The sequence below is a fragment of the Sinocyclocheilus anshuiensis genome, unplaced genomic scaffold (assembly GCF_001515605.1).
Source record: "Sinocyclocheilus anshuiensis isolate Anshui unplaced genomic scaffold, SAMN03320099.WGS_v1.1 scaffold155, whole genome shotgun sequence".
Taxonomy (NCBI): Eukaryota; Metazoa; Chordata; class Actinopteri; order Cypriniformes; family Cyprinidae; genus Sinocyclocheilus; species Sinocyclocheilus anshuiensis.
In genome coordinates, this window is record NW_015549572.1 from 367,675 (window position 1) to 391,942 (window position 24,268).

Consider the following 24,268-nt stretch of genomic DNA (forward strand, 5'->3'; position numbering starts at 1 on the left):
TCAGTTAGTTCTGAGCACCATTTGTTTGCAGATGCCACATGGTGTGATATTTTATTTATAACTGAAATGACATTCAGACATTTTTTGTTTGACTTTAGGCTCCAAAAATGTTTTAGGGGACTACAGTATACAATAAATTGTGTACAGTTTAAAAAGTATATATATAGACAAATGAGTCTTAAAATGATCATATAAGCAGCAGTAAAACATTTAAAAAATGACAACACTCACCAGTAAATAAAAAGAATGATTTAATAGATTATATCTCCATTTCAAAAGCCTTATTGTACACAAATTATTTTAATTGTCCCAACACATAAGAGCAGCTCTAGCTGAACTGCTTTACTACAGTTTGAGTCTGGCAGACAGCCAGACGAGCCCCGCTTGAAACTCAAACACCTTTAATTCACATACCCTCTTACAAGCAAGCCCCAGTTTCACACTGGCAGCATGCACATGGCACAATCATCTCTATTTTTCTTTTTTTAAAAATCAAATATATAGCATATTTCAATCCGTGACAAGCATAAACTTGGTGCAGACGAAAAATGGCAAAAGTGATGAACCAAAAAAAAAACAAGGAAAAACAAAACAAAAAAACAGACGACCTCAGAGATGTTTCTCTGAAATCACAGCCTTCAGCAAACCTGAAAAGTCCAGAATTCCCAGAAGACATTGCCACTGGCACTGGTGAGTGAGCAAGTGCAAAGAATGTGTATCTGTATGTGCGCAAACACGTAAATGCTGAATATGAGTGGACAGAAACAGCCATCAACGGCGATACACCCCAAACGCAACAAAACTAAAGAAGATGGTGATGCCCACGAGTGAGGCGGTGGCAGGTGCAGTGAAGAACTGCCGGTACTGGATCTGGAAGTACCAGAGCACAGACAGCATAAGCACGAACAGAGGCACCATGAGGCTGCCCACGTTGAGCGCCACATGCACCTGGTCAGCAGCCCGTACCCCGGCAGGCAAGGCCCGTGTGGCGTGCTGGGAGATGTGGCAGTGCAGAACACTGTTGTCGGCCAGGTTGAGGGAGGCCAGCGTCTGAGCGTCATCCTGAAGGAGCTGACCCTGGTAAATCAGACGTACCTGGTGCTCCTGTCCAGCAAAGTAAGTCCTGAAAATGTAATCAAACACATAGACGTTTATATACGCACAAACACGAAAACCTACACATGCTGCTCAGCTTGTTTAAGAATATATAAATATATAACTACACATAGAAACAGAAAAGGTCTTCCTTGGAAATATTAAAGTATAACAAAATCAGTCAAATGTCAAAAGTTTCGTAAGCGTTTTAATGACAAAAAAAAAAAAGAGAAGTATTTAAAATGTCTCATTTAACTTACAATCTACAAAGGAGTGGAAAAAAGAGGAGAAATCAGGAATAAGCATAAAAATGTATTTAGAATATTCATACGTTAAAAATGACTTCTGGTGATTAAGGAATAATACAAGACTGCTTCACCTTACAAATGGTTGTCAAATATAATATACTGTATATTGGTTAAATCAGTTTATATTTGGTTTCTTTAAAGAGGGCTCATGTAAACACCTCTAAAGAGAAACATGACTTAAAGTATGACTTAATTTGTAGACAAAAATAATTGCTTGTAGATTTTTGTACACCCTGTTCATCATGAGAGCTGCTCTTTCATTCTGATTTTAACTTTGATATCCAAGTAGAATGAGATTAGACGTTAAATGTTTACCATATCACAGTTCAAATCATAATTACAATGACAAAACTGTTGCAATATGATTTGGTGTGTAGCTCAAGACAAAAAAAAAAAAAAAAACAGCCTTCAATCCTTAAAAAAAAAAAAAATAAAAAAAAATAAAAAAAAAAAAACATTTTAAATTGTCATCCCTAAATAATGCTGTGCTAATGCATTTGAAACTATTTTCATGGAACATTTTTGGGGAGTTTGGAACATCAGAAGCATTTGTAAAAAGCTGAATGAAATTGTGTTTTAAATACTATCATTAGCAGAGAATGTAGGCATTCTGTAAAGTTGCTCAGCAATGTTTAATTTCCATTCGAAACAGAAGAAAACTCCACTACAAATGTAGTGAATAGTGATTGTGCAGTGATTTTCTTTGCAAACACAAGCTGTCTTCCCAATTAATAACTTTCCAAAACTAAAAACTCTCCAATCTGACCTCTCACCTAGCGAAAGTGTGCATTCACCTACTGCAAACATCATGTGGACTCCCACACACTCAGTGCCTCATATATCCACTAGACATTGAAGAACCCTTCTGCCTGATTTCAATAGAATGGTACTGCTTGTAAGAATGGATAATTGTGTCTTATGAGGCTTAAGGAGGTCTCTTTTTGGTTCACTCTTCTGACTGAAAGCATAGTGCTACACACTGCATAGGATGAAGTAGTGGTGTTGGAACAAAAGGTCTCTGGCCGGTAACTGTGTGTGGGCTGCTGCTGCTGCTGCTGCAGACATTTTCTTGGCAGAAGCTTTCTTATTGATTGACAAAAATGTATAAGTTGCCTAGTGACAATTAATTCAGCAGGTAGCCAAGGATATAATCCATAAGCAAAAATGGAATAAATGGCAAAAATGGCCTCTGAAGAGCATGAATGGTCACTGTACAACTGCCATCTTGATATAAGCATGAAAACAGAAGACAAACAGAAGCAGCGCAAGCACCATTTAGAATTTAATTAAGAATGCCTGTTAAAATCCAGTTGAAGTTTTGAATTTAAATTGAGGAAGCAAAGAGGGCACAGAACTGTCATTCTGAATTTAACAACATAGAATAACAATGAACTAGAAAAAAAGAATGTGCAAACTAGAACTTTTTTTTCCAGAAAAAACATGAATTTATATGAAAAAATTACTTAAGGAATTTTAAATAATTACAGCACATCAGATGAAAACATTATTTTTACAATCAGCATATTTAGGTCAAAATGGTTTAAACAACATGATTTAAAAATTACTTGTAGGTAATTAAATTAAGACAAAATTTTAGATAAGATTTATATTAAATAATTAGAAACTAAGAAAATTTTCATATAAATATGAGTGAAATAATTAATTCCTTGGTGCAAATACTAATTGTCAAATTCTTACATTTAGAATTGCCCAAGTTGTTTTTGCTCATTTAAAATAAATAAATATTTGTCTGCTGTAATTTGTATGCTGCCTTGAGCGTCTTAATCTTACATTAAAAGAACATCTGATTCAAAAAAAAAAAAAATTATTATGATCAGTTTTCAGCTGCTTACCGTTTAATGTAGCCAATGGTGTCTTGAAGATTCACCTGTGCGGTCCTCTCTGTATCATTCAAGAACTTCAGCCTGAGCACCATGTTTCTTTGGGTGTCATTCGGTGGATCTTCGGCCGAAGGCTGTGTGGCACTTGGGGCGCTGGCTGGAGTTTGAGTCGAGGGACCCGCTGATTCTCGATGTCTCAACTCATCCCTCCCAATCCCTGCTTCTTCCAGGAGGCCTCCCTCACCTCCTCCAGCCCTACTAGCATCCGGGGACTGTCCCGCCGCTCCCGCTTCTGTTCCAGGCTCACTCTTATCATTCTCGCTGTTCTCGCCGGGCGACGAGTCCGTGTTACCCGAGGGGAGCGGCTCCTGGCTGTCAGTCTCTGTGGAGGGGGAGGTCCCTGGGCTGGGTGAGAGGAGGTGTTCAGGGGGTTCAACAGTGTGAGTGGAGGCCCAGGCCAGAACCAGGACGAGCACCAGGAACACCACTCCAAAGAGCAGGGTGACCTCATCACCCACCCCCTCTATTAGAGCCATCCTGGTCTGCTGTGTCCTGGACTAAGGCAACTTCAGACTAGGCACCTACAGCACATGTTCACAATTACTGATGACATTCCTGACAGTTAATTATTTCAATCAAATACAGGTTATGCATTATGCATCATTCAGGGTTTCTACAGTTCTAACTAAATTTGATACTTTATTTTATGGCTCCCTTGTTACACGTTACAGTGAAAACCATACTTATCGTTATTTAACGTTATTAAAAATTAAAATAGAAACTAAGACAGACAAAAGTTCTTACACTAAATTTGAATTAACCTGATTAAAAACCCACGGGTACCACACACACAGTATAAAACAATTTTCTCAGAGGAGAAGAAATATTACAATTCAACCATGTTTTGGCTAGAGATATGCCGGTATCAAATTTTCATGTTGCGATTAATTGCTCATGCTTTTATCACGGTATACGGTATTATCACGGTATTGAAATTTAGTTTAATTATTCACGGTATTTAGAAGAGCCCACGATAACAATATCGTGCATATTCATTACCGTGATATATCGCATTACCGAATACCGGCACAAGTCTAGTTTTGGCTATATTAAAAATCTCAGATATTTGCAGGTTTTTCATAATTGTGGGAACTCTGATCATTTTAAAAAGACTAATGACTTTTTCTGTTGCCTTGTGGGTTCATTTTGTTGTGAAAACTGTTAAGTATAAGATACAAATACAAAGTTTGTATTGGCTAGTTGTGGGGGGAAAAATAAACAAGCTTCCTGTTTTCTTACAAAAATAACCATTTTTTAAAAAGTTGCACTTATGGTCTATACAGGTCAAACACTGACTTTATTTGAAGACTCAGTCACGGCCTTTCAGCATTCTATACCACTAGCTTTAAAATATAGCCCAAATATTTGACATGTACTAAGATTTAGCCCCTTACACTCAAATTGTCTGCAACAGACATTGTGAAATATGCATGAGCTACAGTGGAAGCTTTAATCTGTACACTACGGTTGGGCGATGTCTACCAAATTGACATCGGAAGATGTCTACAGTGAAACATCATGATGAAGCAAATAACGCTTTCTACGGAGCCACTAAAAAGTTAGCCGCTTGCTAGCGGTAGCCTGTTGCATTACAGTACATGGAAGTTCACTTACCACATACACAGAGTAAGGAGAAATGTCAAATGATTTGCAGATCCTGAGCACCAATGACAAACATCCAATCTTGTCAAATGTGTGGTAAGTACTGCCGCTCCATAGTATAGAGTCCTTGTGATCGCAAATCTCGAAAGTGAAAGTAAAATGAGAGCGCGCAATCGAAAGCGGTTTCAATAGCGGCTCTCTGATGCCCGCAATTTATATACAGTCGCCTATACTTACCCAACGATATAATTGCGAGAAAAAGTATTGAAATATTTTTTTATCCTCCGATCTCGTAGGCTATTTATTCCCTTTAGGGTTTCCGTAGTACACTTCATTTCCTTTCCGAACACGGAACTGGGATGCGGCGGATTGCGGGAGAGAGGGGGGGGGGATCACGATGTCAGCTTATTGTGATGTCTGTCAGCCATCGGTGATGGACAATGGCATCGTCTATCGGCCCAACCCTAATGTACACCATTCAATAACCAATAGCATATGGTGTTATAAAATATGAAACTTTATGAAATGCCAAAAGTGATCGAAAAACCTTTTGCTGAATTTGTATCTCAAAGCAGTTTTTTTTTTTACACAAACTGTGCTATTATTAATATTCAAGTCTTTTTTCGGTAATAACCATAACAGGAAAAAAAATTCCCATCAAGAGGAATCTTTAAAATTCTTGTACCCTAATCAAGAATTGATGAGTTATTAATGAGCAAATGATCACAGGTGGGTGCATTTGCTGGGGCAATAGCAAGATAATCTTTAAGGCAAGACTCCACAGGTGAATAGCATACAAATGTAACTTTTTCTGAAATCTTATGCTTTCTGAAATGTTATGCTCGTATATGTCAATGATGCATTATTAAAATTATAAATTAAAATGCACTAAATTGCATTTATTTCCAGAAATATGAACATTGGATAAAGCCAGGTCCTCTTTCATTTTGTTGACATACTGATTTTTTTTTAACGAGGAGATTTTGAATATCTTCTATTACCCCATAAATTAGAAAATACTGTCAAGCTTCATCAGCAAGGGAAATACATTCCCCGTGAATTAACCAGTATTATATCAGGCAAATGATAAATGAACAAACTCCTCTGTAAAAACCGTTAGAACGTACATGGGAATAAAAATTGAAATTTAGGTGTACACAAACACAAACAACTCATTTTGAGAAAACAGCCTTTAAAGATCAATGTAAATGTCAATGAAATCTCCAGACGGAAATAAAGCATAACATAAATACTTAAATGTGTATTTTGGATGTTTTCTTTCCACTACTCTTAGGTAGACATGCCATTGAAGCCAAATACCCCTAAATCTCAAAACTGACCAGCACATGAAAAATCAATGGTTTTGCCTGTAGTGTCTTGCCTTAGAAAACTATGACATAACCATCTGGATCATTTTAGGCTGATAAATTGGTCTATGAATTTGATGTTTTCCCACAGCATGACTACTAAAGCAGAAATAGTCTTTGTACAATCCTTTAAACTGTTACAAGCATAAGCCGCAACCTTTGAACAGAGAAGCAGTGTAGTGGTCCCTCAGTAAACCAAATATTTCCTCTCTTAACTGTGAGTGTCAGCATGTTTCAGGTCATATCTCATGCCGTCTGATGACAGCTGCTTTCATTATGCATGCAGTCCACCGCACAGCACATTTCTCAAGAGCAAAGCGGGTAGAATATGTTCCTCAGAATATGTTTCAAACCTCTATGACTTTCTTTCATCCGTGGAACAAAAGAAGAGATGTTAGGCAGAACATTACAGACTGACAGTCTTAATAATTTTTCACTTTCATAACATCTTATTCCATACAACGAAAGTGAAGAGAAGCTGTCATTCTACCAAACATCTCCTCTTCTGTTCCTCAGAAATAGTGACATACGGGTTTGACACAACACGAGGGTGAGTACATGATGACATACTTTTCATAAACGTTGGGTGAACTATCGCGTTAAGAGCAATACCTTTTTTAAAGCATCATTTAAATACACAAGTGTGATCGTTCACATGAACAACAGGTGAATTTACGCGTCTAATCATGAAACGTAATGTAAAGGTAAGAACACGAACAGGAAACGAAAAAAACAACAACAACAGTTATCAACAGCCACGTAACCAGTAACGTTACATCCACAAAAAAAGTTTGTTAAATATTTTTTTTTTTTTACAAAAACAGCCAATTCTTATATTTTCTAAAGCAATGCGTGTTGGTCTGATAAGCATCAGGTGTGTGTTTATTAGTGAAAATCTGTCCGTGAACGTAAAGGCACCGCTATAGCCACCAAACAGAGCAGTTATCACGCGCTCAACACAGCTGTTTCCTTTAGCTACGCCTCAACTGAATGTGTCCTCGAAATGAGTGGAGTTAAAACTTTGTAAAAGCCTCTATGAGGCTCCGAAAACGACTTACCGTTGACATATCACATCGTTTGATGGTCCATGATTCGCACCCTTTAACGTCTGCGCTTCCTGATCACTGGCAGGATAGAATGATGCCACAACGACTACTTCCGGCTAAAAAAAACCTACCTTCAAAATAAAGGTTTATTGGCTTAAAGTCGGCATGAAACGGAAGTTGCGATTGTATTTTCTTCTCTACTGTGACGTATATCCGAGTGAAACGGCATCTGAAATGAGAGGGCGGGACTTGATTTCGTCCTTCGGGAATTGATTGGATCCTTGGAAGTTGGGGCGTTGCCAACAAAATGGAGGCAGATCTGAATGCCAGTTTGCAGTTAGTGGTGGGGGATTTCTCTCCACTGGATTTACAGCCGACACCCAAGCATGAATAAATGTTTTATTTATTAAGGATGACAACGACGATCAACGGCACAAAACATGCCTAAACAGCACTCCCGCGCCAGAGAGAGAGAGAGAGAGAGAGAGAGAGAGACTGCCTGAATGACTGGGCGCGTCCTCCATCAGGTTAAGTCATATTCTTGAAAACATTTTTTTGCGATGTCCTAAGAGTAATGTTGTCGTAATATCCTAATATCTTTTCAATGTTTAGGGGTAACGTACTCCCTCATGACTGGTGTCAGTGCTATAAAGTGAAGCATCAGCTTCCGCTTTCCCCCCCCTGTAGTTTATTCCAAAGGTCACTGATGTTGGCAGTTCCAGATAGCTCCGCCCTTGCGCCATAGCTCGTGACCGGAAGAGAAGATGAGTCGTTTTGAGGGGGAGGGGAGGTTAACGTTTTTGTTTAAAGATTAGAAGGGCACATTAATTAAAAAAAAAATATGAAGTGCACGGATAAATGATTTATAATAAACACTACAGTATTCCATTCAAAAATAATAATTTTCAATTTTGATTTCATGGTGACTTTAAGTCAAATCCTTCAAGACAACTATTAGTAATAATCTAGTCAAAATTAAAAAAAAAAAATAGATATTATTAATCACGGATAACTTTCAAGCTTTACAACGTTATATATTATTAAAATCATTAATATACGTAAATTGACATAACTAATTCTGAAAGTATTTAAAGGGATAGTTCACCATATAAAAAACAAAAAATATGTTGGCATTTTCTCTTTTTTCGTCAGTGGAACATGAAAGATATATATCTCAATAGCCACCAAAACTGTTTTGTTACATTCTTTAAAATATATTTTCTTATGTTGCCCAGAAGACAGTCACTCATATTTGGAACGACGCGAGGGTGAGTAAATGATGACAGAAATGTAATTTTTGGGTGAACTGTTTCTTTAAGAAAATTCGAACACTTTACCTGTCAATGCAGCTGTGCCAAAATAAACAGACACTCTTTTAGTGAATGCATGTATTTTGCAACTAGATCACCTGAAGATGATGTTTTTACTGTCTGTCCTTCACACACAGATGCTTAGATGTGTTGGACACTAAATGACAAACTCAGAGCTGCCACTAGCACCTGATCAGCCTGTGTTAAACAGGCTGAATCCATTATGTTTGACAGGCCAGCTTTAAGCTTGTGGCAAAATCCCTTTTAAAGTCAATTTTCAAGATTGAGATATTCAACTTTTGATGAGGATTTATCCACAGATGAGACAAAGTGTTAACAAACTACCACTTTGGTAACTGAAATGAAGCTGAAATAAAATTAATAATTAATAACAATTCATATTAGATGAAAAAACGAATATCTTCCTTTGTCTTCTGCAGCAGTAAGTCATACAGATATGGAACAACATGAGGGTAACTGAAATGAAGCTAGAACAAAATATTGATAATAAAAATATTAATTATAATACAAATAATTAATAATATAGAATAGAACTCAATGGACAGCAAAATAGTTACCAAACTAAAATAAAATCTGAAAATATATAAGCTAATAATCATAATAATTAAAAATGTTATTAAATACTATAATATTATACAAATAATACTAAAATAACACTGCATATTGGTTGCAACTTGACATAAGTGTAGAGTGTAACATAAGGATATCTACCTGGCTTGAAAAAATAAACTGAAGACAAACTCAATTTTCTGCTTTTTCATTTTTAATAATCTTTTTTATATAGACATTTTATTATGTATATATAAACAGACATTTCAATCCATTTCCCCACCTGCTACCTGACACAGACGTTCACTCACACGGTCCACTTACATTCACTTCCCATAATAAATGATCTTTCCCTCTAAAGAAAGAGCAAAGCAAATGCACACAGAGAAAGTGGTGTATGGTTGACTCGCACAAAATACATCTTCCATATTAAGATCTGATTTTAGGATCTTTATGCTTTTCGTATCAAGCTTCTCGAATCACATGAATGTAAGCAAGGCCTTGATTTAACAAACCTTCTTGGCTTTAATTGAAATTAACTATGCAAAACTTATTTTGTACTTATTAAAATGAACTATGATAATACTTAAACATCACACTAGATCATTGCCTGTCACTGTGAAAAAAATGAATATGACAAATCCAACTGGATTCCATGAATTTATTTATTTTTAATGATGAAATTAACATTATTTTTTTAACTGCAGCTACATTTACTTGTCTTTTCATAAAAGACTTTCATTAAGCTTTATGTTTAGAATTTGTCTGAAGATTACAATGAGGACAGATTCATACACTAAAGGCACAATCTAAAAATGCAACATTCTCCACATGGGAGAGATGAAAACATTATTTAATAACTATCCTGCAGTCAACTTTGTGCATTGCTTTTTCCCCTCACAAGCGGTTAATCATTTTGAGAAAATAAAATACATAAACATAACCCATTCCTGCATATAATAATTCTTGTACATTCCATCTTTATCTATTCTGTAAATCCATACAGTTCACATCATAAGACTTTTAATCAACATCCCCATTTATTTCTTAACATATATGTCCATATTTATCCCCAAAACCTCAATTCTTTTAGGTTCAAAACCAAAGAGCAGCAGTGGTCGTGGTGGCAGCGTCTGAAATACAGGCTAGCTGTGGCTCATCACCAGACCCCTGCAAACTTGTGTCCACATCCATAAAATATACTGTACTATACTTGCCCCAAAAGACAAACTTGCACCTAAACACACCAAAAAAACAGTGAGGACACAAAAGGGGATGTGGGAACACCATCAAAAACTAAAATAAAATGCTGGCGAACATATAATAACAAACCGCCTGTTCTTCCCACCCCCAAATATACCCAAAAAACACTCACTCTGGACAAAATCTAAAAGATTTCAGAAGTGCTGCTGATGTTTTGTGATGTTCATTGAGAATGAAATGGCCCTTGATCATTTGCTGAGGAGAGTAATGTTTGCTTGATGATGCTGAATAAGCTTTATTATCCAGGCACAGATAGACTACATATATTATTTTGAACTTTGCCCTAAGAAGATCTCTGTGTAATTAAAGAATAACAATAACACCCACCCACCCAGATTCCTTGTGTCAGCCGAAGTTTTGTCCTGAAATCAAGGACTGTTCACATCCGGTGTACAAACGCACATACAGACGCTCACATACACACACAGACACCATCGTCTTTCTGAAAACAACGAAACCTCTTGAAACTGTGGATGTGGCACATACTCTCTGAAGCACACAAACACACTGCATTTATGTCGTCATAAAGGAACCTCCAGCAGCTTTTTGTGTAGGTACTGCTTCACTTCCTCTATCCCGTTCAGCTTCTCCAACTCCAAATAGGGCAACTGCAAGTAAAATACAAGTAAATTAAGTTTTATAAATATTATATAAATAGTGATTTTTTTTTTTTTGTAAATTCCTTATTTTTGATATTTTTGCCATAATCTAATGCTGCCTTAATGCTATAGTAAAGATTTAACTCTATTTAGCAAGTTTATTTGATCACAAATACAGTAAAAATGTACTGTTGTACAATATTATTTCAATTTAAAATAGCTATGTTCTATTTAAATACATTTAAAATACATTCTATTTAAATACATTTTAAACAGAAATTTATTCCTGTGATCACAAAGCTGAAATTTCAGCATCATAACTCCAGTCTTCAGTGTCACATGATCCTTCAGAAATCATTCTAATATGCTGATTTGGTGCTCAAGAAACTTTACTTATTATTTATTTCCTTCATATACCATTCAATTTCTTATTACATCACAGTTTAAAACAGTTGTACTGATTAATATTTTTCTGGAAATGGTGATCCTTTTTTCATAATTCTTTGATGAATAAAAAGTTAATCTGATTAATCATGATCATTAAAAAAAAAATCATGATCATGAAAAATGAACAGCATTTATTTGAAAGTTTTTTTTGTAACATTATTAATGTCTTTACTGTCTCTTTTTGATCAATTTAATGTCTCCTTGCTGAATAAAAGTATTAATTTCAGAAAAAAATCTTATATTTTCCCCATGCAAGCTAATCTTTAAGAATTCAAAATTATAGTTTTAATATGTATTTTAATATGTACATATACATTGACTTAAACTATTGATTTTAGTATAGTGTTTTATTTTTTAAAGAAAAGAGCTGCAATCAGATTAGGTTTGATGTACTATTGAATGTAACATAAAACATTATATTCTGCTATTAAAATTAAGTCATATATTCCAAATATTGGTGGGTCCCTACTATTTAAAATAAACTAGACACACAGCATATATGATATCTTAAGCCTGAAGAAATTAAAAATTGAATAAATCAAATATTTTGCTCAGTGTTCACCTGTAGTATGATGTAGCCCAATAATTGCAGGTGACGGTCTCTCATTGCCCTGGATCCGACCAGCACGTCAGAATAATGGCAGTAATGCCATTTATCATTTACAGACATAATAACCCTGCATGTGAGGAAGGACAGAAAGAATGGGTTAAAAATAATGAGCAAGACATTCAAGCCCAGATGGCATAGATATATATTTGACTGAATGATTAAGGAAGGACTGACCTCTTCACCTGCTCTCCTGTGGTCCGGTCAGCTTCAGGGTTGTCTGGGTTGTGAAGCTGCAGTGGAGAAGCAGCCACAACATCACTCTCACCACCCTCTGGGTACGAAACACCTTCGTAAAATGTAGCCATCTCACAGTCCGGCCCCGGGTTTGCTCCTGTTGCAGCACCTCCCTCATCCTCCAGGATTTTTCCAATGGAGAACTGGAACAGGGAGTCTTGCGGAGCAACCGTGCCTGGAACAGAGGGTCCTGTCTGGGTCAGGCAGTCTGAGGGGCTACTGAGGGTGGAGCTGTCCTGGCTCTCCAGAGAGTGTTCCTTGGCTAGAGTCGAGTAATAATCTGAAGTGCTGTAATATGGGTTGTAGTTCAGCGGGACCGTTCCATTAGGACCGACCCTCTGAGATCCTACTGCTGCTGCTGCTGGGGGACGCATGTGAGCAGAGAGGAAGGCAGACTCCTGCTCTCCTGCTCGTTTGTTGGCCCCTTCCTCCAGTGACGGGGCAAAGGGAGAGAACTTCTGGAAGTCAGTAGTAAGGGCTGCGACAGAGCCGGGCCCCTCTGGAGATTTGAGGTTCAGTACTACACACGCGGTTGAACCTGCTGCTAATGATGCTGCTGGTGTGCCTGTTCTGATGGGGAGGACGCGGCCCGTGCTGTCGACCCACAGCAGGAAATCTGCCATAAGAAAAATGCCACATGAATTTCATAATCATGCTAAAATTAATATGAATAATTGTATGCAAAATTACATGAAAGTTATTTTAAATTGTAATAATATTTCATGATATTACTGTACTTCGTAAGCTTACTTTTACTATTTGTTTTATTCCTGAGCAAATAAGTTCAGACGGAGTCACTTAAGTGTAATTACATTTTTAAAATCAATAGTTTGTCAACATATATGTACATATATAACATAAATAAAGCTATATAACTACTACCATAAGAGAAAACTACACATGAATTCCTAATAGCACCAAAATTAATATTAATAACAATTATAATACTACACAACAAAAATGATTAATACTTAAATTCATGCATACAGCCACAGCCAATATTTGGCTTTTTTATCAGCACCATTAAATTTTTCTGTTTGGTGTCAGAAGTGGGATTTTGATTTATTTTTGGGGCTTTAGTTTACTTTGGGACTTTATTTTTTTATTATTTTAGAAACTTTACGTAAAATAAATATCAACTTCACTGCAGAAATTATGCATGTTATTTAACCATCTTTAAATTACATACAGCAATATCATATAGACCTATACTGGCTTGGCTCTCTGGCCATCCAAAAATCTATATCAGTTGACTTCTACACAAATACATGGATTACAACAAGAAAATGACCTGTGCAATATCCTGGTGCGAGAACTTCATCTTGTTTGTAGCCGTGCTCACCAACAAGCTGCCGGAGTGCCTCTGCAACCAGACCTTTATAACTGCAATACAAACACTCTGAGCTCACTGCTACCTGGACAAATTGATGCAACACCTCTTTTGGATTTCAGGATACTGGCAGACTTCTAAAGTCACTAACCTGTATTTGCGGTTCACCTCATCCGCAGTTAAAGCGTGGTCGAACATGAGCACTTTGTGGGTATCCAGAAGGCGAGGTCCAGTGTAGTCCCTGTATTCCAGCTCGACGGCTGCATCCAGTAGTGAAAGGTATCGACGTACAATCAGGGCATATGGGCTGTCTACAAACAAGAGACAGAGAAAAGGTGACAGTAAACTCTTTTACATTGTTACAAAAAAATTCTAAGTAATGCTGTTATTTTGAGCTTTCTATTCGCCAAAGAATTGTGAAAAAAAGTATCACGATTTCCACAAAAATATTTAGCAGCACAACTGTTTTCAACACTGATAATAAAAAAAAATGTTTCTTGAGCACCAAATTAGTGTATTAGAATGATTTCTGAATGATAATGTGAGACTGAAGACTAGAGTAATGGCTGCTCAAAATTCAGCTTTGCATCACAGGAATAAATTACATTTTTTTAAATGGAAAACAGTTATTTTGAATTTCAATAATATTTCACAATATCGCTGTTTTTTTACTGAATTCATAATGAAATAAATCCAGCCCTGGTAAGCATGAGAGACATCTTAAAATCTACATATATTTAAAACTTACAAACCCCAAACTCAAACTTTTTATAGTCTAAGAAACTTCTAAAATTATTTTAATAAAAATAAACCACAATTATTTGTTCTGTGAGGTGATTTTTTTTTTTTATTGCAATTTAGTTAATCATTTGTAAAGTATTTATACATTTAATTATATGATTTAATAATATGAAACATGATCTAGACATTCCTTCATCCTTTTTGGAATTCAGTTTCATTTTTTTATGTGGGTCTTTGTATCAAAAGACAGTAAAATACTGTCTTTATTTATACTAAAGTAAACAATATAAATAAATACTGTTGAAGAATTGCAATGAATGTTATGTAAAGAAATAAGTCCACCAGCAGAGGTCACTATTGCTATGTGTCACCTGTAATGTGTTTGCAAGAGTGTGTACTGGTCTAATTCAGTTTTAGTGTTTACTTATGTGTGACCAGGATATTATAAATAAGTTTCATTAAACATTAAAAAACCAACATGGAGCCTTGAACCATCTGAGCAAATAAGGATATTTAAAGGCCGACTATTTTATCTTTTCAAGAGATGAGCACTAGTCTTCTTAGCACTCCACAAACAAGCATCCAGTAATGACAAACTCCAACTCACTGGTGACATTACTGATGAACGATGGAGAGAAGACACGGTGAAGAACAAGCCCAGGAAAATGGCCCAGCTGAAACAAAGACATGAGGATGTTTACGGTGGCCAGCGGAGAACTCAGAGCCTTTAGTTCAAGCGCCATCTCCAGCTTGGAGAAAAACTGAGCTTCATTAGCCGGCCGATAACTCATACGACTGAACGGGAAAACGAGCTTCTGGATCACCTAGACAGAGAAAATGTTGAAAGGGGAAAGGTTCAATACAACACATTGCTCATGTGGTTTTATCAGCACTGTATAATATGGAAAATGAAAATTCTTTCCTATTGAAACAACTCTTTAGTACCAAAACTGGACAAGTTCTCAAACCTTGCTGTCCAGGTATTCACCCTTCTTGACCAAGAAGTCAGCGATAGTGTCTAGCAAGCGGGTTTCTCTGAGGCGATGGCGAGCGATGTATTTGGCGATGAGGGCCATGGTGTAAGGCGTAATGCTATCAACCTTTTTAGGCAACTCCTCTAAAAAGATAAAAAGGGTTTCAAGTTAGCCTCATTTCTCACCCCCCATTCAATTCGTGGCAACAGGAAACTGTGTATTAGAGCTGCACGATTCTGGATAAATTGAGAATCACAATTTTTTGTCTCAAATAGAGATCACGACTCTCCCACTATTCTGAACGAAACAAAATACTATTGCTGCAGTCTATTTAAAAGTGTTTCATTTGAATGAATTAAACATTTTAATATACATATACATTTAAAATATATTAAATGCACCAATTTTTAATATTACAATTTTGAAAAAGTGGTTTGAATGAATGATTCGATGACACACTCATAAATACATCACTTGTTTTATTACTAGATGAATCAGCATTTTTGAATGAATCTCTTGAACGGAAGATTTAATGACAAATACATTTTTAACAGCCACAATGCAATCGACACGTCATTTGAAGCACCAGTTACTTTCAAAAGGGGATTTGCTGTATTTTGATCGCTAACTGTAAACTTTGATCCCAGTATTTCTGTGATAATATGAATGACCATAAGACAGAAATAATACTATGTAGTTGAGAAGACTGTTTGTGAAGCTGTTTCTTACCCAAACATGGTAAATGTCTGCTCTCTGTGTCAGCGGCAGTGCGAACGCAGATTTGAATGTTGTATGATTTTTTTTCCGAAGGTTTAATAGACACGGGCAAATCGAAATGGGATCGCATGGGTGCTTGAATCAAGATCGTGATCTTTTAACGATTAATCGTGCAGCTGTATTGTGTATCATTTCAAAAACTTTAATACAAAGAGAGTTCACAGGAAAAAAAATTCTGCCATGAACACCAAGTGGTCAAAGTTAGTTTCTGCCGGAACTCCTCAGTTAATACTCAGATTATTTCTCTATTGACACACACTCAACATTTTAAAGAATCAAAGATTATTAACAGGAATGTCAGAATTATGAACGGTAATTTCTGTTTGTTTATTAGAAGTTATATGTTTGATTATTTGTTGATCATTTAGCTTCTGAAATGTTTTTTTTTTTTATTATAGTGGGTTTATGGTGGATTTTTTAAATACATACATTTTCACACATCACACAAAAGAGTAGTGTGTCATGAGTAAAAAATTATGTATTAAAAACATATTCAAATTGAAAACAGTTATTTTAAATTGTAATAATATTTTCACAATATTACTGTTTTAACTGTAATTTTAAACAAATGCAGCCTTGGTGAGCATAAGAGACTTCTTTCAAAACCATTAAAAATCAACCCCAGGGCTTTTAAAATGACCTGTATATGTAAAATACAGGGTTTAAACATATATAAAGTAAATAATTGCAGTAAATAAGTTTAAATTTTGGCTAAACTGTTCCTATACGTTTCCTTTTCAGACAGAATTACTTGAGTTTAGTAAAATTGCCTCTAATTTTTGAACAAGACAAATGTGTCGTTAACTCACCTGCAAGGCTGCTCACAAACTTCTCCTGCCTGTTCTGGTAGAAGAGGTGAGAGCTGAAGATAAGCTCGAGGCTCTTGTTGCTAGCCTCCCTGGCACATGCTGACAGCATCTCATCCAGCAGAACCATCTCATGGTCCCTGACGCTGCTAACACTAGCCAGTGTGTGCTTCACCAGCCGCAGGATCTTCCGGTTCACCTCCAGCTGCTCAGGAGAAACTACATCTGCCGCCCCCAGCGCTCTCCATTTAGTGCGGTAGTAGGAGAGCAGGAGGAAGAGCGTCTGGGGATGGCGCTCCCGCTCAATGTTCTTCTCTAGCCCGGCGAGACATGATTCAATCAAGGGATGCTGGCTGGACGGATGAAGCTTCATGCTGCTGCTGAAAACCATGGAGATGTCCTTTTGGTTAAACTGGGACAGGCGAGCCTGGGACTCTTCCTCCAGAACCTGTACGATCTGAGAGTCACTGGGCAGCCCTGAGTGAGATGGAGAACACACAGGATCGATACAAAAATACATGTTTTTATATTAAAATATCAAGAAACTATAGACTGTAACTGGGACGTTGACATGGCATATCAAGCAGTGTCACAAGCTATACTTCACCTAAAAATGTTTCAAACAACAAGAATTTCAATCTCATTTAAAAAAAAAATTTTTATTTGGGCACCCTTTTGCTTCAATAACAACATATAGTACATAAGAGCTGCTATGGAAAACATGCACCATGCACTTTTTTTGCCCCTTGAATATTGTGTGCAGGTATTCTTTTTATTTAAATAAATGATTATTATTATTAATAAATATATTTTAATATTTAGCAATTATTTGTTTTTAAACATTTTAAATATACTAAATATTTTTGAACTGTGCTTTACTACCATCTAAAGCCATTTCAATGACTTGTTATTCAATTCAATGCTATTATTCATGATTTCTTGAAACATTTTCTTAATATTTGGACATCCTTTTACTTTAATAACTGCATAAACGCAAGCTGGTACAGAAAACATATTGTGTTTGCACTGAGCACTTTGTGACTTTTTGTACCTTTTCTCTCTTAAATATTCCTGGAAAAAATGTTCTATATTATGTATTGTGTGTGGTTTTTTTCTTTATAGCACGTAATTTCAATTAACCCTGTTAAATGGAAGTAAGGAAATCTGACCTTTTGATGAAAGGGTCATGTTTAATGTCAATGTAATTTGCTTAATTACTTAGTAATCTAAAAATAGTGCAAAATGTAATATTTCAAAGTGCCTGTCCATGTTATCTAACTACACTACATTCATTTTAGCTACTGAACTAAACGTGATGACTCACCAAGAGCAGCTACAGCATAAAGGCAGTTAACAATGCTGAAGTTGTCAAACTTGGAGCAGTCATTGACAATGGCATCACAGAGCATCTGAAAATCCTGATTATCCAGAATCTGTCGTATGGCGTTCTCCCCCGAACCTCCAGCAGAGGATGCCGGTAAGGCCCCGTCACCCGCTACTCCACCGCCGCCTGATCCGCTCCCTCCAGCCTGCTGCAGCACCAGGAGCTGACCGATCTTCTGTAGGGCAATGGGGTAATGATTGTGCGAGATCTTCCCTGGATTCTGGGGGACCCAGCGCAGAACTTCATCCACGGTGTGCGAGCGATCGATCAGCCGCTTCATGGTGAAGAAGGTGTCGTAGCTCATCTTCTCGTGGATGAAGTTTGTGCGAGATCTTCCCTGGATTCTGGGTGACCCAGCGCAGAACTTCATCCACGGTGTGCGAGCGATCGATCAGCCGCTTCATGGTGAAGAAGGTGTCGTAGCTCATCTTCTCGTGGATGAAGTTCCAGGTCTTCTTCTTGCCGTGGTGCAAATGCGCATGAGGCTGGTAGTGTGGAGGTGGGAGGTGGGTGACTTGAGGGTGGGTGTGGTAGTGTTGGTGGGTCTGGTAGTGGGGCCGGTGGGAGTCTAGACGGGCTTGATAAACAGGTGGATAGCTCTGAGGCTGATGGACATGGGGGTGATGTGGTGGGAGCGGATGATGGTGGTTCTCCAGCATGGGCGGCCCTCCTCCTACCAGGCCGATGCGGCGACCTGGCTTGCCCCCACCACCGCTGTACATACGTGTGGTGTACATACTAGTGAGAGCACCTAGACTCAGTAGGCGAGAACGCTGGTGGGGCGAGGAGAATCTCCTGCAGGTTAAGAGGCCAAAGCATACAGGCAACCCCAGCATGGTATATAGGGTGGTCCAACAGTGAAGTTCAAAAGAACACTCCTACAAACAGAAAGCACATCTTTTACTGAGTACACTTCAGAGTACAAATTATTTTTTTTAGTCTTTATCCAGCAGCTTTTAGTGCTGACCCACAGTGAGATGCAACATTATGGTTCAGCGCTTAAAGAAACTCATCTCCACACTAATGAATCAGGCAGGAGGTGCTCCAGAAATAGACAGTAACTTGAGAATTGTCAGGCTGATGTGCCCTTTCCATCAGGGGCTGAGTGGAGGAGAGGATATCCCGTCCTCATATCTGAATCAGACCTCATTTATGAATTAGGATGGTTTTCATAACACAATAAAATGATACTGATTCTAAGGTTGATCCAGATACAAATCTTTAAAAACAGCTATCCAGACAAGTATGTACACTAAAGTTTGGGGTCAGTAAGATTTTTAAAAGAAATTAGTACGTTTATTCAACTAGGATGCATAAATTCATCAAAAGTGGCTGTAAACTGTAAAGGCTTTTAAACATTGTTAAAAACATATTTCTAATACATGCTGCTCTTTTGAACTTTCTGTTCATTGAAGAATCCTGAAAAATGTAGCATGCTTTCCACAAAAAAGCAGCACAACTGTTTTCAACATTGATGATAATAATAATAAAAAGATTCTTGAGCACTAAATCAGCATATTAGAATGATTTCTGAAGGATCACGTGACACTGAAGACTGTAATGACAGTAATGGCTCCCCAAAATTCAGTTTTGTCATCACAGAAATAGAAACATAAAACAGTTATTTTAAATTGTAATATTTCACAATATTACTGTTCATACTTGTTTAAATGCAGCTTTGGTGAATATAAGAGACTTTTTTCAAAAACATAAAATATTACCGACCCCAAACTTCGGAACAGTAGAATGACATATTCTGGATTGAACGGACCAAATATAAAAAAGCATTTCAAACAAGCACTAATCCAAATATTGTATATTGAATATTGCATTAGGAGTCCAACTGCTCTAAACAGAGACTGGCATTACAAGTGCATCTGCTGTCAGTGCCTCATGTTGGTGTGTCAATGGTTGGACTAGTCACTATGGAAACACTGATCCTATGACCACATCATCAGTTAACCAATCAAGTGGTCGTCTCTGAGAACAACAACATTCTTAGACTATTGTAATGTTGCTTCCACAACATTTGCACCCTTCAATGAAAATTCTGTCATCATTTATTCACCCTCATGTTGTTTCAAACTCAAAAACACAAAAAGAGATATTTACAGCAGTTTGTCCAAGGTGCTCTTTTTCATACAAGGAACTCAACGGTGGTTAATTTAGTTTTTGTTTACTGATTTATATAGCACGTTACAATGGTCAAGTAATATTTTCAACTTTGCAACCTTAAAGGTGCAGTGGGAGATCCTGGAAAATGCTAACTTTAGCCTGATAGCACTGAAAGCGAACGTCCCACCCTCCCTGCAATCGCCGTCCAAAGCCACGCCCCCTGAAAGCATTTACGCTCACATACCAGAATACCACAAACAACATTACTACAAGAGGCTACATCAGTGGTTCCCAATTCCAGCCCAAGTTCCGAAGTGAAGTAAACTTCAACGGATTTTCCCTGCTCAGGGAGGAGGGAGCAATGAACACTGTGTAGGGATCATATGGATCGGAACACAGTTCATGCACGTAGCTCACTTCTAACGAGCTGGCGCGAGGACTGGATTAACCGCTGGGCTACATCATGTGTCATTCACCGGTGAGAAAACTTTAAAAGAAGATCGGGTTGTTGATGTTTGTCTGCCATTCTTGCTCTGTCTGCACAGCGTGCGTGAACGTGCTGATGACGTATTCTGTCTGCGCGAACCGGGTGCGCAGAGGTATGCAGATACATACGTTGACAGGCAGGTAGGAAAGATAATTAAAACTCTCGGACCGAGCGTTTTGATTGGACGAACATTTCTTTGTCCTACGCCTTCCACAGAATATATAAATACAGATAAAGACATTTAGACCACTTAACTTAATGATTGCTATCGGAATGTGAAGAGACTTTCAACCAGCATAACAAAAAATGTTTCTGAAGACAATCACCTATTGCACCTTTAACTTTACCGTTTTCCTCACAGAAAGCTATTGTACGTCTTCAGACTTGGAATATAGTCATATAAACAACTTTAATGATGCTTTTTTTTTGTCAAAAATTGTAGCTTTCCACAAAAATATTAAGCAGCACAACTATTTTTTAAACATTGATATATGAAGAAATATTACCTGAGCATCAAATCAGCATATCAAAATGATTTCTGAAAGATCATGTGACACTAAAACTGGAGTGATGGCTTTGCCATCACAGGAATAATTCGATTTTAAAATATATTAAAGTACAAGTTAATTTCAATTGTAAGTTGCTCTTTTCCATACAATGACCTCAAGGGTGACCTCACAGCTGTCAATAATTATTTTCTTTGATAACAACCGTTTTTTAGCTCACAAAAAAGCTTTTGCATATCTTCAGACTTGGAATACAGTCATATGAAATACTTTAATGATGTTTTTTGTCCTCATTTTCCTCATTCGTTAAACTTTGTGTTCCACAGAAGTAAGTCATTCTGGTTTGGAACGTCATGAGGGTGAGTAAATGATGAAGGCTATTTCATTCAAGAACTGTTCCTTTAACTCAAACGTCTAGCATTCTCTTTAACACTTGTTAATAGTTTCATTGTACCTGTACAGTGACAGTAAAAAGCTTGAATTGTCTTAATAAATGTACCCCTATAAAACAGACTAGGTCTAAAATGTTTCCGTTGCAACACTTCCATGAGACCTGTCGTGACAATGTCGTTAAAAGCAGGCTTACATGTTTATCTCAGAGGCTGGAGCGTGGATGGACGTGCAGGGTCAGGAGGATGAGTTCACACGCAGGAGTTGGTGGCATTGGCAAGATTATTGCTCTCGATTCAAATCATTCGAGGGCTAACTGTGCTGCACAGCCGCGTGGAATTACAAACTGATTTTTAATAAAAGCTTTAACGGGACTGACATGTTGTAAAAGCAGGATTTATGGAGCATCTGCTGAGGCCCCGGAAGAGGAGCAGAGCTGCGCGCTGCTAACAAACTGCTACACCGATGATGATTTCACAGTATCTGCGTGTTGAAGCTGCGGTTGATCTGCTCCGCGTCACGAAACCGCGAGAGTTTTATTAAAATATGGCTAATATAGTGCGTGAATTTGGTGCGATCCGGTAGGACATGGCTTGATCATCATGCGCGACTCTTTTCCAGCAGCTAAAGTCAGTGATTATCAGTGTAGGTGAAGGTAAAGCTGCCTGAGCGGAACTGTTTCTCTCTATGATCTCGATACAGATCCACACACGAGACTCGTGTCCTGTCGCCGCGGCGGACTCGTCTGTCAGGCCTGTAACCTCGGGGCGCCCGGCCTTCCGTTACACTCCCCTTGCACTCCGCCAGTGGTCATCCGCCGCCCCGGTGATCGCCATGTTCCCGGAAGTCAACAGAGGCAGTCCGGAAACACGTGCTTGTCGGGCGGTGAGAACTTTTTCCTCTGTCATAATATTAGTTCTTCTGATTTAAATTAATAATAACAAAATATTGTTGCATTATTGAGTTGACAATATAACTTATTCAATACTCTCTTTTTTCAACATTTTATTTGAGAGAACAATAACGTACTAAAAAACTAAAAGAAGATACATAAGGTACATACATTATTCCCATATTTTATCACACAATTAAGGCATTGATAGCTTTTTATTAGGGGTGTAACGGTACGTGTTTTCGTATCGAACGGTTCACGGGGTAAATTCCAAATGGAAGTGATCATCCCTATGCCCTACTCCCTTCGAAGGGCAGAGCCCTTGGAGTGAAGACTTTGGGGTGAGCGGTCTTTGCACTTGCGGTCTTTGCACTTGACCACTTGACTACTTATATGACGTATTTCCTGTATCTGGTCCAAGTATTCAAGTGAGCATGAAGACCACAAGTGTGTGTGTAGAACTTTTCATTACCTGATGGGACACACTTGTAGTGTTGTAAAAAAGCAAGTGTTTACAGAGCTTTATTTTTATTTTCAATACTTTGCATTTTAAAATCAACTTCTAAATGTCTGTTCAGTGTCTCTATAACAGATGACAATTTAATGTTGTGGTGCTTCTAATTAAGTGATAAAAAGCAGTTGCAAATGTTGTACAAAATAAATATCACCACTACTCATTTGCACCAATAAAACGTGCAACCCTTTTAGTACCAAATTATATGTAATATCTAATTATCATTAATATGATAAGGGGGAGATTGTGCCGCACACGGCTGCCTCAGTGCTTGGCTCTCCAGTGTTTGTACTGTTTTTGTTCATTTCTCCTGTTTTTTTTGTTTCTCAAACACGATCAGTTTTACCAGGGATGAACTGCTGAACATTCGGCAGAACACACCACAAAATCTTCTACCGGATTTCGATTATTCAGACGTTTTGCTGAACGTTGTAGTTGGCGGAGCAAGCGCTTCAGGACGCGCAGACGGGGGAAGAGAGTCGGCGTGCTCGTGAAGCTCAGGCAGCGCGGATTTTGAACGCCGTTGCCTAGCATCCATCTGGCGAATCTCTGCTCTCTACCCAACAAAATGGACGAACTTCTTCTGCTCTCCAGGACAAACAAGGATTTTTCAAACTCTGCTGCTCTGTGTTTCACGGAAACCTGGCTGAATGACGCCATTCTGGACAGCGCGTTGAGTCTCCCGGGTTTTCAGCTGTTTAGAGCAGACCGCGACGCAGAATCAACGGGGAAATCACGCGGCGGCGGGACATGTTTTTACATCAACGAAAGGTGGTGTACAGATGTTACAGCGTTAAAGAAGATGTGTTGTCCCGATCTAGAAGCGCTCTTCGTTAACTGCAAGCCGTTCTATTAACCGCAGGAGTTTTGCTCGTTCATTCTCGTCAGTGTTTACATTCCTCCGCAAGCACACGTGAGCTCAGATTTATAGAAACTGTCTGATCAGATCACAGACACAGAACAACAACACCCAGACTCTGTTATAATCATTCTTGGGGAC

The 24,268-nt window shown here is 37.8% G+C and overlaps 2 protein-coding genes across 3 annotated transcripts; both read right to left on the bottom strand.

Annotated features, from left to right (window-relative positions):
- Positions 1–234: 234 nt before the first annotated feature.
- LOC107657441 (transmembrane and ubiquitin-like domain-containing protein 1) lies at positions 235–7,436 on the bottom strand. The gene is made up of 3 exons (XM_016445510.1): positions 7,332–7,436; positions 3,257–3,825; positions 235–1,123 (listed from the first exon to the last, which is right to left on the bottom strand). The coding sequence occupies exons 2-3, from the start codon at positions 3,778–3,780 to the stop codon at positions 772–774; spliced, it is 876 nt and encodes a 291-aa protein (XP_016300996.1). The 5' UTR covers positions 3,781–3,825; positions 7,332–7,436; the 3' UTR covers positions 235–771.
- A 3,341-nt stretch (positions 7,437–10,777) lies between these two features.
- LOC107657442 (uncharacterized) lies at positions 10,778–22,725 on the bottom strand. Of its 2 annotated transcripts, none has more exons than XM_016445512.1 (11): positions 22,059–22,725; positions 18,793–19,242; positions 18,305–18,668; positions 16,984–17,457; positions 15,392–15,540; positions 15,031–15,247; positions 13,834–13,993; positions 13,644–13,735; positions 12,293–12,968; positions 12,071–12,185; positions 10,778–11,070 (listed from the first exon to the last, which is right to left on the bottom strand). In XM_016445512.1, exons 2-11 carry the CDS (start codon positions 19,198–19,200, stop codon positions 10,984–10,986), a joined length of 2,742 nt encoding a protein of 913 aa, XP_016300998.1. In that variant the 5' UTR covers positions 19,201–19,242; positions 22,059–22,725; the 3' UTR covers positions 10,778–10,983. The 2 variants fall into 2 exon arrangements, with proteins under 2 accessions (XP_016300998.1, XP_016300997.1); XM_016445511.1 differs by having other exon boundaries at positions 18,305–18,570; positions 18,695–19,242.
- Between the last annotated feature and the right edge of the window lie 1,543 nt (positions 22,726–24,268).